The 13651-nt window shown below is 32.8% G+C and overlaps 2 protein-coding genes across 2 annotated transcripts; both read right to left on the reverse strand.

The window, feature by feature from the left end:
* Positions 1 to 93: 93 nt before the first annotated feature.
* LOC123888187 (pentatricopeptide repeat-containing protein At3g18020-like) lies at positions 94 to 4830 on the reverse strand. The gene has a single exon (XM_045937149.1). It carries the CDS (start codon positions 3821 to 3823, stop codon positions 1754 to 1756), a length of 2070 nt encoding a protein of 689 aa, XP_045793105.1. The 5' UTR covers positions 3824 to 4830; the 3' UTR covers positions 94 to 1753.
* A 1137-nt stretch (positions 4831 to 5967) lies between these two features.
* LOC123889953 (dirigent protein 19-like) lies at positions 5968 to 6883 on the reverse strand. Its single transcript, XM_045939479.1, has one exon. The coding sequence runs from the start codon at positions 6815 to 6817 to the stop codon at positions 6194 to 6196; it is 624 nt and encodes a 207-aa protein (XP_045795435.1). The 5' UTR covers positions 6818 to 6883; the 3' UTR covers positions 5968 to 6193.
* Between the last annotated feature and the right edge of the window lie 6768 nt (positions 6884 to 13651).

Below are 13651 nucleotides of genomic sequence, written 5' to 3' on the forward strand. Positions count from 1 at the left end.
TCCAATACCATATTTTAATTGGTCACTTGAGGGGTTATGACAGTATCGATCAATCACAGACACACACCATATAATTATATAAATTGATTTTTTTTTTTTTAATCACTCGCTCGTACAGTGTAACATTGGAAATATTTTCTTTGAGGTGAATGCTAATGTGTGCTGATTACGTTGCTGACTTTTCTTGCAATATTTTTTATTCTACATCTCCTTTGTTATGTTACTTGACACTGATAGATGTACAAATACTTATGTTAGTCAATTGATTTCCGTTTAAAATTGTGTTAAAACTGTGTTGAGTTGCGAGGGGAAGAGGAGTCTAATGATCATCACATTAGGTTATAAGTGGTTTGAACACCACATCATCACCCAAAACTTTAAGACAATAGCTACACATACCATCTCACTTATATGTTGCTCAACACCTACTTTTTCATCTAATGTGAAACTTTTAACTCATTTGACAAATCGACGAACTGTATTTTCTGCTGTTTTCTGGTTATGTTTTCTCAAGTGGGAGAGAGAGGGCAAGGCTTCTTGTTTTCCTTTTCTTGTATCAATAAACAAAGCAAGCAACTGATGAAAGAACATGTAATTGTGATAGTATAGATAGCATTGAAGGTTAAAAGGCTTAAAAGGTTTAGAGGCAAACTAATGAAACTGAGTGAAAAATGTTGAAGTGAAAAATGTTCACAATTAAAAAACAGGAAGGAAAATTATGCATGTGCCTGTTCACAAAATTTTGGTTTCAAAGCTGAGTGCAATGTTCACAACAGAAAATCTGATCAGAGTTTCTTCATTTTTAAGAACTCCTACCTACAACTGAAAATCACCAGTTACCGTACTAAACTCAATTTATTCTCTCATCCGATAAGACAAATGTGCTTTTTATCCGTTCAGATCCTGATCAGACTATGTAATGTTATGCTGCAATAAACCAAAGCATCTGCAACATGTCAGATTGAGATTGAACTGTAAGTTGGTTCGTACACTTAGGGAGGGCAATGCTTGTGAAACTTTTTGGTCGGAAAAAGATAACATGATTGTTTGAAGAGTTTTGAGACTCCTCCTCATGGACTAAGCTGTCATTTTCAAGCTGATGCTAGAGAGATGCAATTCATGCGAGTATACGATGTTCTGTTTCTTTTTCCTTTTGTTTCCTTTCCACGCTGTAGTGATGGTTTAATGTGTAATTTTCCACCGTCACCACGAGCCTAAGTACGTGTTTATTCACGGACGAGTAGTGGTAGATGCACGTACAATTCAAACTACAGTTTGTACCTTCTTACACTTCACAGTGAAAGAACTCAAATCATGTGGTGGAAGTGATTGAACACAATTTCAAACTATGACTAATATTAAAAGTAGAGATGGCTTCTGTGGCGGCAATGCATTGAGACACAAGAAATTGGCACCTCGCCGAAGTTCCAATCAGACATGACAATTGTGGCTAGTTATCACAAAGTGATTGACGGATTGAACTTGGTGTAGAAAAGTTCATCTCTTGGCTTCACAGTTAAAGAGTCAATGGACTTTTTGTCAGAAACTAGTTGTTGATACATGCACAGCACATTCTGTATAAAAACCACAATGCATGTTTTCATTCAGCACAGTGACATCGCTCCGAGTAACTTCATAATCTTTAACAAAATTTATCTCAAACTTACTCTCTTTCAACTCTATTCCTAATGTCACATTTTATCATAACATGCATTATCAGCCATGGATAGGGATTAATGACCAAGCTTCATTGTTATCTTGTAAAATCCAATGGTTTACCACCACTTGAAGTACAAGCAGAAATCCATTTCCTTCTATCCTGACTTGCTTTATCATCCATGTCATCACCCTCATCAACTGTTGACAAGGATAGATGTTCAGATGAGGTGTGCTTCCTCACATTGCTTTGTAACTTGTGAAGAACCCTCCATGTCACACAATCAGGGATCACTCCATTCCTATTCATCTCTCTAACAATTTGGTAAGCTTCTCTTTTCAAACCTAAATTGCAAGCACAGTTGATCAGAATATTATAGCTATATATATTTGGAAAGACCCCAAAATCTACTAATTCATACAAGAAATGACAAGCCTCGTTAAATTTGCCAGAACCACATAGCCCTTTCAGAATGGCTGCATAAACAAAATTATCATGGATCCCTGAAGGCCATATAACACTCTGCCAAAAATTCTTTGCCTCTTCTATTTGATCACATTCACATAGGCCTTCTACCATAACTGTATAAGTGGTACTATCTGGAGTAATGCCGTCACCAGCCATGTTATTAAAAATCCTGAATGCATCATTCGGTCTTTTAAGTTTGTATAGGCATCTGATAAGAACATTATATGTTACAACACCAGGCTTCAAACCATTTTCAGGCATCACTTTATTGAACAGATCAAAAGCTTCATCGACTTTTTCAGCATCCAATAGACCTGAAATCAATGTAGTGAAGGTCACAACATCAGGTGCACAAAATTTACCCAATAACATGTCATCCATTACTTTTAAAGCTTCATCAACCCTCCCCATCTTGCAAAAACCATTGATAACTGTGTTGAGGGTAATCACATCGGTCTCACACTGGCTCTCAAGCATAAACACAAGCACATTTAAAAGCTCTGTTGGATTGTTCACAAGACAGAGAGCTCTCAAATAAATGTTGTAAATCCTAGTCTTGTCAACACCTTTCTTAGACAACATGAGTTTAAGAACTTCCCTTGCCTTGTCCACATCTAATACACGACACAGAGCTTCCACCAATACCTTGTAAGTATGCTCGCACAGCGAGAATCCAAATTCAGCTCCTTCCTCTAACAACTGATAACCTCTCATACAATCACCATCTTTGCTTAGTCCATGTATGATAAAATTATATGACACATCACTTGGAATAAACCCTCTCTTCCTCATCAAATAAACAATCCTAGCTGCTCCATGATACCTTCCAACTTTGCAGAATGAATCAATCATCTGCCCATAAACCACCTCCCCCGACAAACTACTACCACACGGCATCTCTTCTGCAAACTCAAAAACTTCATTAAAAAACCCTTCTTTACACAAAGAATCAATCAAATTTGCAAAAGCAGCAACCTTCACACCCAACTCAACTTCCAAATTCATCCTCTCCCACAACTTGCACATCAACTCTCTCCCACTTTCCAAATCCCTTTCCCGAAGAAATCCGCGAATCAATACACTATAAGTCATCGAATTCGGCACTAAACCACTTTCAAGCATTTCATCAAACACCTTAACTGCATCCCTTATTCCACCAACTGAACAATACCCATTAATCAAAGTGGTATAAGTAACAACATTGGGACAATGCCCACGATTCTTCATGTCGGAAAACAATCTATGAGCATCAAACGGTCGATGAATCAAACAAAACTGGTCCATCAAACGGTTGTAGTTAACCAAAGAAGGAACAAAACCAGGTTTGGTTTGGATCAAGGATTTGACTAGAGTCCATGTTTGAAGTGGGGTTTTGGAACGGAGTAAACGAGCAAGGAGGAGGTTACATGTTCGGTGATCGGGAATTGAACCGGAGGAGAGGAAAAGGGTGAAACGTTGATGGGCTTCGGTGAAACGGTTGGAGTCACAGAGAGTGTGGATGATGGTGGCAATGGTGTGTTGTGTGGGTTGAAATGAGAGAGATGAAGGAATGGTTGAAAATGGGAGAGTGAGTAGAATGAAGGGTTTGTGGGGAAGAATGAGAAAAGTGAGTAATTTTTTCTTCCATTGATAACATCTTGTTAAGGTTGTTGTTTGCATGGTGGGAATACAAAGCGAAGACACCTCTGTCACTTGCATTACTATGTTTCATTTGAAGGTTGTTAGTGGGGTAAATAGACATTTTACTCATTCATAATTAAAGTAGCAATACAATTGGGAATATAATTAAACCTAATGCGACAAGTATGAGATAAAACTGTTCTTGCTAAAGCATGAGCGTTACCATACTCCGAATGGTTTGTCTTTGGAACTATTGATGTCGTTCACCATTGTCTTGCAATCCGGTTCAAAAATCACATTTTGATAGTCAAGCATCCACATGATGCCTTGTTGTAGCGACCAAGCCTCTGCTGGTGTCATGATATGAGCTGACATTGTTGTGATGAACTGTCCTTCGTTGTGCATACAAGCTCTCATGCTAGTTTTCTTTTCCGGCAAAAAAAATTGCAGCATCAATGTTACATCTCACATAATCTACTGGCAGTGAATATCAAATAGCATGTTGCACTTGAGCTGTAGCTGTCGGTGTCCTACTGTAACCATCTTGTGTGTGTTGCCACGCACGAGCACTCCTTGTGCTCGAGCAATGACCTGGTCTAATGTCTGGTTCTTGCCTTCCCAAAGTTGCAAATTCCGTTTATACCACATACTCCATGTTGTCATAGCAAAACTCACTCGTTGGCATTGATCAAGATTGCTCCAAAGCTTGACAAAAAAAGTCCTTAAAGTCTGCCACTTGCTTCATAATATTTCCAAGCTTATTTCGCAAATTTATCTTTCTCCAACAAGATTGCTCCAAAGCTTGACAAAAAAAGTCCTTAAAGTCTTTGATGAATTTCCTGCGTATCTCTCTCGCTATTAACCAATTGAGTCCTCCACTAACCATGTATCATGCTGGTTGGTGATTACTAGGAGTTGTTATATATGGATTTCTCTCATCTCTAAGCCACATACTATTCCAAATTGGTACTAAAGATTCATCACAAAGTGTCCACCGATAACCTTCTTTCAACACTATTAAGGGAGACTAGAGTTTACACCATACATAACTAGAATTATGTCCTAAGGATGATGAGGATCCCAAAAAATTTCCCTTTGAAACGCGACACCATAACATCTATTAAATAACTAATATATTTAGTTTATATTATAAATCCGTATATCAGCTATTTAGTCGGAAAAAAATAGTGAATTATTTTTTATAAGAAAGACAAGATGGAATATAAGAGAAATTTTTATTTTTTAGATATATTAAAAAAATGATTTTTCTCTCTTATATTAAAATCAAATAGAGTAAATAAAAGAAATGAAATGGTGATTTTACCTATTCTTACCATATTAATTATTGGTATATTTTTACTGTAATAATAAATATAAAGTGAATGTATATGTAAAAATAAAGTGAAGAGTGATCAATCTGGTAAGAGTTTTGGTTCCCTTAAATATGTGGTCAAGAGTTCGATTTATGAATCATGCATATGAAAAAAAATTCGGCGGAAAGGAGAGAACATTCATCTTGTGTGCCCCACGAACAATGAAAAATAACCAATTAATTGGGGACAAATTTTTTTTTACAAATTTAATTATGGACAAAAAAGATGGATATCTATGTTTTTAATTAAAAAAAAAATCAAGAAAAATAAGATGCACCCTATAATTTCAATTCAAGAGGCTCAGAGTCAGACTCTCCTGGTTGAGTTAATGGACTTCTATCTATTACCCGTTGTGATGTATGAGTAGTGTTTGGAATAAATTGTAAGATGACAGCAAATCATCATAATTTTTTATTTTTTTTACCCTTCAAATTATAGTGACTTGTCCTAAATTTGTCAAGGGGTGGAAAGGATGAACTTTGGCCCCTCCCTCCCACTGCTAATGTTGTATATACTATATATTTAAAGTTGTTATTTTACACATAATTATTATTAATAGACTATAATTTTTATGTATAATTATAGTGTAAATTAATTCTGATAAATAAATCAATGTAAAATAATTTTATATCGGTATAATTTGATCCCTATTTATATAAATTACAATTAAATTTTATGTAATATTTATTAAAAAAATGGTCAGCCCCCCGTTTGGTTAGTTTCAGGATTCGTCCCTGTGTGTCCCATAAGTTTCCCGACGGAGATTAGTCATCACTAACAACGATGAAAAATTCGTCCTAATAACATGGTAAAAAAAAAATATAATAAATATTTTTGGTATAATCCATGTCAACGACAAATACACCATATCATATATAAAAACATATATAGATGGGTTGAGCAGAAAAAACACAACTCCATCTCTTTCTAATTCTATAGCATCCTTAATTTTATGTAAGTAGATGCTTCATGCTTATTAAGACCTCAAAAGAAGAAAAACCAAAGTACATAATTAAGACAGCAAAATAATACTTATCTCAAATGCATAGTAGCATATATAGCATAGCATGATTAATTAATAATGTAACACATAAATATTGTACTCAACTATAGCATCATTTGTCTTGGATGAAAACCAATGAGTTCTAAGCTGAGCATATCCTCTAGCAAATCTGAAAAGACCACTTCCACCAATTATAGGCATTTCCCTAACCTTGTCATAAACAGGGTTCCTCCCCAAAATAGTGATGGTGCTACCATTGTACTTCCCTTCAATGATAGCAAAATTCATAGCCATGATAAGGTCTACCTCACTTTGTGATGTTGATGCATAGAATCCTTGTGCTTTTCCAACCAATTTAGAGCTTAATTGAGGTCCTAAGGTTAAAGGGTTCTCAATCATGTTAACTAAACCAAAGGCAGTGGTTGAGTTTTTCAAAGGTGGTGGAACAATTACCATTGAAGAAGGGTTGTTTCCACTAACTATGTCATGCCAATAGAACTTTAAATGGCTTAGCTTCTCTTGTTTATTTTCTAAATTTAATTCTTTGAGGTCTAATGAATGCACGAAATTGTTGTTGTCTTGTTTTGCTTTGATTAAAGATGTAAAGGGAGTAGTGAAGAGGAGAAAGAGGATGGAGAATTGGATGAACATGTTGGTTGTGGAGGAATGTGATTCTTTTGTGATGTATTTTAACATTGATGATTGATCTATGATGAATGGAAGGAACCAAATAAAATAAAATCATGAGTAGTGTGGGTGTGGTGTAATCATTCATAGGTTAGAAAGAATTTGTATCTGACATAGACTTTTGCACCTTTTTTAGGTAAAATGTCCACTCTTATCAAATTGGACAAAGGAATCCTATCTCATCAATGGTAACTAGGGCTAATGCTACGGTGGACTACCTTCACAAGTAGTTCACCGTGGACAAGTGATCTACCGAATATAAATTTTACAAAATTCATTATTGGATTGAAAGTTTATATCGTATAGATCATCCATAAATTTTTTAAATTTTTTTGAAAATCATTTTATGTGTTATTGAGACCCATCAAAATTTACGTTATTTAATAAACTGTTAATCTTGATGTGTCTCAATAACATATCAAATGGTTTTTAATTTTTCTATGGATGATCTATATGATCTAAACTTTCAATCCAATGGTGAATTTTGTAAAATTCGTATTCGTTATAATGTTATTCGTGACTGGTCCACCATGGATCACTTGATGAAGTGGTCATATTAAAATTTACCTGGTAACTAGTGTAGTTCTTTTTTAAATTGCGATAGTTAAGATAAATTTTATTTCAAACTCAACACACACACAAATATGTCATAATTGTTCTCTTGAAAATTTCAATACTCCATAGGGTATTTTAAAATATGAAAGATCAAAATAAACTTTATAAATATACATAAGTAAGCAAAGTCTATGGTCCACAAGTCTCTCAAGTTGTGCATCATGCATAAGTCATCGATAACAAATACGAATTTTATAAAATCTACCGTTTGATTGAAAATTTATATCGTACAGATTATCCATAATTTTTTTAAAAAAAAATTTGAAAATAACTCGATATGTTATTGAGACCCATCAAAATTAACGGTTTATGGATTTTATTGAATACCGTTAATTTTGATGGATCTCAATAACATATCAAATGATTTTCAAAAAAAATTATGGATGATCTAAACGATATAAACTTTTCATCCAACGATGAATTTTGTAAAATTCGTATTCGTTATGAAAATATCAAAAACTTATGCATCATGCACCACTTAATCAAGTGGTGCATGTTAGACAAAGCCTGGTTATAATATTATTCATGACTTGTGCATCATGCAACACTTATGGTCTGTTTGTTCTATGAAAAGAAAGTGGGAGAAAACAAAATTACGCAAACCGACGCATAAACTTGGACAAAAAATAATTTAAATTCATGCATTGATCTGCGTAATTTTCTTTCCTTCTATTTTTCTTCCATAGAACCAAACGGACCTTTAAACTTCATACTCCTCCCTCCGTCCCAAAATAATTATCGCCTTTAGAGTATTAAATAAATGATTAGATATACATACCCTAAACTTATGTGTTAGGCCTCTTTACATAAAAAGAGAGAAAGGAGTCTTATCATATATCAAGTGTGTGAAATGAAGGTACAATGAAAAATAGTGCGTGTGTGTGTGTTCTTTTGCATGTTGGTTGATGAGGTGTGGCGTGGTGCAGTGGATGAGACAAAAAAAGGGAGAGTTGTTGGTATGTGCAGAGATGTAGTGGCTCGAGATCACATATATGTTGTGTTGTGTGGGAAGAAATGGAAAATAGACCATATACAAGGAAACAGGAACACAAGGAAGGAAAGACCACTTGGCATCATACTCAAACTAGCTCTTTTTTGTTTTTGTGTGTGTTTTAAATTAAATTGCTAAAAAAAAAATGGTTAAGTAATTTATTTGATTTTCTTAAAATTAAAGCATCATTTTTTCGTAATTTATAGAGACTAATTTATTGAAATCAATTTAAGAGGTTAATTTTTTCTGATTTTTTTTTTCTTTACGCCCCAAATGTGTATCGAACTATGAACCAAATAGTTGAATGACATAAAATATTTATCATTTATGTTGCATGTTGGTAGTAGATGCATGTTGCTAGACTTGACTCATATTCTAAGTATGTGAAGAATATGAAGTTTGTACTTTAATCCTTTCAATAATGTTTTTAGTAAGTAACTATCATTTGACTCGTAAGGAATGATAAACTGAATATATTAATCAAAGAAAGAAAGATAAAACAAATAATATAAGAGGATTACTCTAATTTGGAACAAAAATCATATTCTTTATTGTATACTAACATTTTTCTGTAGGAATTTATGGTGGAAAAATAAGATTGGAAATTGGACCCCGATGAAAGGATATTCAGTTAAAGGGCTCAGGTGGAGTTTGATGACCATTTTGACATAAAGTAGCTATGTTGATTTGAAGGAGTCTCTTTTCGAATATTAAGATTCCAACTAAAGATAATCTGGAAGTAATATCTACTATTTTAAAAATTGGACCTGTATCGATTGAATGGATAATCGATCTGAATAATTTCTAAAAAATTAGAGGGAGTAGATCGTAACTGTGTTAAATTTAAATAATATTTAATATGAAAAAAGGGTAGGAAAGTCACATAATTTTATATGTTTCAAGGCTTATTGTAAAAACAATATAAGAACACACTATATATGTTGTCAAAATAAAAATACTATATAAATAGGGAAAATGCTAAACAGTGCCTCCGGGGCATTGGTTAAGCATGTTAAAATGGAAATTTTGTCTCGAAATGTGTGCATTCAATGCCTCAAAAGTACAAAAAGTTGTCTTTTCAATATAAATTTTATTTTTTATTTCCTTTTTAAGTATGCTTAACAAGTGTCCCGGGGGCACCGTTTAGCATGACCCTATAAATAGTACCCCGTAAGAATTACTTAAAAAAAAATCCTTACCGTGTCAAACAAAAAATAAGAAGAAATCCTTATTAATAATCTAAATTATTCTTTTGTTCATTAACTAAATTGTTGGTTTGATTTTGATTCCTTAACTAATTTTTGTTTCTCTTATGTCTCTTAACTATATTTTGGTGGTCCATCATAGACCTCAATAATTTTTTTTAATTTTTTTTATAAAAGTTTTTTTTTTACAATGGAGCAGATAGTCAAATTTATGATCTCATGCATACTACCCAAACTTCCCACCACTAGACCAAACTCAGTGATTTTTTTTAAATTTTTTTTAACCATTTGATCTTCTTTCAAGAGAAAGACCATTAGATTTTGGAGGTCTACCGGACCTTAACAATACATCATCACCAACTAATTTTATACTGTTTCTTCATCTTCTTTCCTACCTTCTTCCTCATCTTCATCTCTATGAACTTCATCAAAAAGTCATGCACTAGAATAATATATTAATTTTAATTTACAAATTATTTGAAATGATAATATTTCAAATATGAAAATTAATATTTGAGTTTGAATTATTATTTTTAAATAGGCCAATTAAATGTATGGTGCATATGGTGAGTGTCATGTGTACTGTGTACATGAGCAATAAATAAAGCTTAGAAAATAATCTTAAAATATATAGTATATAGATATTGATATAAATTAAATATTCCATAATTTTTAAATATATAGTATATAATAGCTATTTTTAAAAAATTACTATTATATAATAGCTTTATAAAATAAAAAAAACTATTATCCATATATAGGGAAAAGAACAAATTATAAGTACAAAAAATTTAACCACACTCTGTAACCAAATATTTTGATGGCTCGGATTAAAATAAAGTTGTTATCCATATGGCTCGGTTTTAATTTGCAATTTTGGTTTTTTAAAACATAAATATTTTAGCTTTAAAATTTAGATCGTTTTATCAAGATCGAATGGATGGTTGTGGTCGTTCCAACTATATGCAATCATATTTGGTGACTGCATCGAGGGACGGAGGTAGGTAATGTGTTGTGTGGGCACCTATCTGCACAAATGTTTTGAAGTTTTTTATTTTTATATTTTTTTTGTCAAGTAGATTAGTGACTAAAAATTTCACCCTTAAAATGGATAAGTGAGATGATAGGGATTCGAACACAAGTTTTCTGCATATATAATACAATGTTCCTGCCAACTGGGCTAAACTCATGAATTTTTTATTTTATTTTATATATATATATATTAGTACATGTATATTTGTATATTTTGAATGTTGATATTTTGAATAGTCTTTCACATTCATTTTTTATCAATGGAAAGTAATCTCAATTCAACCCATCACACAACACACATGTCGCATATTAAAACATATAATTCAACAAATTCATTTACTTTCTAAATTCTAAGTAAAAATAGGTCTTATATTCCAATAAATCATCAAATTAGTTCATAATATTGTAGAAGCTCCTAGAGATTATTAATATTTTAAAAAGATGCTCTAAGAAACTAATATGAATAAAGTTGGTAATTTATTTTTTAACAATAAGCAATGGAAAAAAATTTCAAAAGAAAATTAAGTTCGCAACACTCATCAACTTTTTAATCCTCATGTACTTGATGAATGTGAAAGTATAAAATCATATACATCCCCATAAAAAAATATGATAAATTTGATGTCTCCACTATTAAAAATTTCTGGCTCTGTCACTGACCGCATCCAATCCACATCTCCGCTTACACTCCACATTATTACAACAAATTATTTTCGTTATACACTAGACGGGTAATTTTATGATTAACTTTGACTTTATTTTTTTTTTTGTCAAGTAACCTAGTAGCTAGAAAATCCACCTTAAATGTGAATAAGTGAAGTGTCCCGAGTTCAAACCCAAGCTTCTGCACATATAGTGTGATGTCCCTACCAACTGAGCTAAGCTCACATGGACTCTCTAACTTTGACTTTAATTGACAACTTTTAAAACATAATTTTTTTAATTAATTTTGTTTAAGCATACATACATTAAGTGCATCGTCGATTTGCATTTCACGATTCCGATCAAACGTTACTTTAACCTATTTGGTGACCATTTAGATCTCAGCCAAAAAAACATTTATTCAATATAGGAATCGATTCTCCCTACTTCCACCATACACCATAAGATTGTCGAGTGGTTTTTCCCTCCAAAATTGGTTGGTAAGATTATTTGTTGTTTCCCATATTTTCTTCACTCATACTAATTGTGAATCTCCTTGCTCCATCACTTTATTTCTCAAAACACTACCTTAACTCCTCGGATGAAGATGTTTGGATCACAAAGAAGGTAAATAAATATTTAATGGTATATGTTATTAGTAGTGCAAATTGCCAAATAGGTTTATTTTCTAACTCTAATGCTAATCTGAGCTAGATCATAAATAGATCTATTTTCTTTTTGATGAAAATTGGTATTGTTTAATTAAACACTATAGTCTCCCTCCTATTTTGTTAAAATATACACATTAAGCGAATGATTGGTAACGTCAGAAAATAATTGACTTGCGTCTCACAATTTCAATCACACGTTACTTTAACCTATTTGGTGTCCATTTAGATCTCGATAAAAAAAACATTTACTCAATTTCAAGATTTTTAATTGGGCGGAGGTTGATTCTCCCCAACTCCACCATACACCACCAGATCAAGGACTGATTTGCCCTCCGTAACTAGCTGGTAAACATTATTGGCTGCTTCTCATATTTCCTTCACCCATATTAACTATCATTCTGCCCTACACCATCTGGCCGTCGATTATTTTGCCTTATATATCTAATTTGAAAAGGTTATTGATTCTCCTCGCTCCGTCACTTTACTTCTCATCAGTTCTACCTCGATAACACCTCGATTGAAGATGTTTGGATCGCAAAGAAGGTAAATAGATAAATATTTAATGATATATTTTATTAGTAATGCAAATTGCTAACTAGGTTTACGTACTTTCTAGCTCCAATCCAATGTTAAGCTGAGCTAGATCGTAAATATATCTATTTTTTGTTGTTGATGAAATTGATATTGTTTTATTAAATATTATCACAGTCTCCCTCCTACTGCTATCAATGTCATATTTTGTTAAATACACACACATTAAGTGTATACTTGGTAACGTTGAGAAATTGTTGACTTGCGTCTGGCAATTTCAATCGCATATATGTTACTTTAACCTATCTGATGTTCATTTAGATGTCAACAAAAAAACATTTACTCAATATTGAAATCAATTATCACTTGAAGAAGATGCTTAAAGCTTTTGAATTTGGGTGTGATTGATTCTCCCCTCCTCCACTATACACCTCCAGAACGTGGACTATTTTGCTCTATATTAAGTTGAGTATTAAACAACGTTGTTTTTCCTATATACATTCTTTGTTTAAAAAAATCATATTGTTGAAATAAATTAGTTTTCGACTTTTGCCCCTTTTTCAATAAAAGAAAGTACCAAAACTCAACCAAAATTCATATAGAAGTGGGGTAGAATGAAGATATCCGAACCATGTTGAATATGAGTTTGAGGTTTTACTTTTCACCCCCGTTAAGAATTGAGACGAATTATGGGATACCCGAACTTTATAGGTACGAGTTTGAAAAATGCCTACCACCAGATCGTCGGCTGTTTTGTCCTATATAACTAATTTGTAAAGGTTACCGGTTAGTTCTCATACTTGTTTCACTCATACTACACTATGATTCTCCTCGCTACGCCATTTTACTTCTCATCAGTTCTACCTCGATAACACTCCTCTTGCATCTCATCAACTTTACGTCAACATTTTTTTTCTTCTTATTTAGCTCGTAAAGAAGGTAAATTTAATAATTTAATTATATATAATATACTATTAGTTGTACAATAGTACTCATCCCCATACCCGCGGGGTAACAACTTTTGTATCCGTCCCCATACCCTATGGGTACTTAAGTGCTCATACCCGTACCCGTTACCCGCATTTTTACTAAAAATAAATTGATCAATTATAAAATATCATATCATTTTAATATAATTAATTTTTTTTTAAGATTT

Source organism: Trifolium pratense, linkage group LG6 (assembly GCF_020283565.1).
Source record: "Trifolium pratense cultivar HEN17-A07 linkage group LG6, ARS_RC_1.1, whole genome shotgun sequence".
NCBI classification, from domain to species: Eukaryota; Viridiplantae; Streptophyta; class Magnoliopsida; order Fabales; family Fabaceae; genus Trifolium; species Trifolium pratense.

Coding starts and splice junctions, on each gene's coding strand:
- LOC123888187 (XM_045937149.1), bottom strand. CDS start 3,823: ATGCAAGTGACAGAGGTGTCTTCGCTTTGTATTCCCACCATGCAAACA.
- LOC123889953 (XM_045939479.1), bottom strand. CDS start 6,817: ATGTTAAAATACATCACAAAAGAATCACATTCCTCCACAACCAACATG.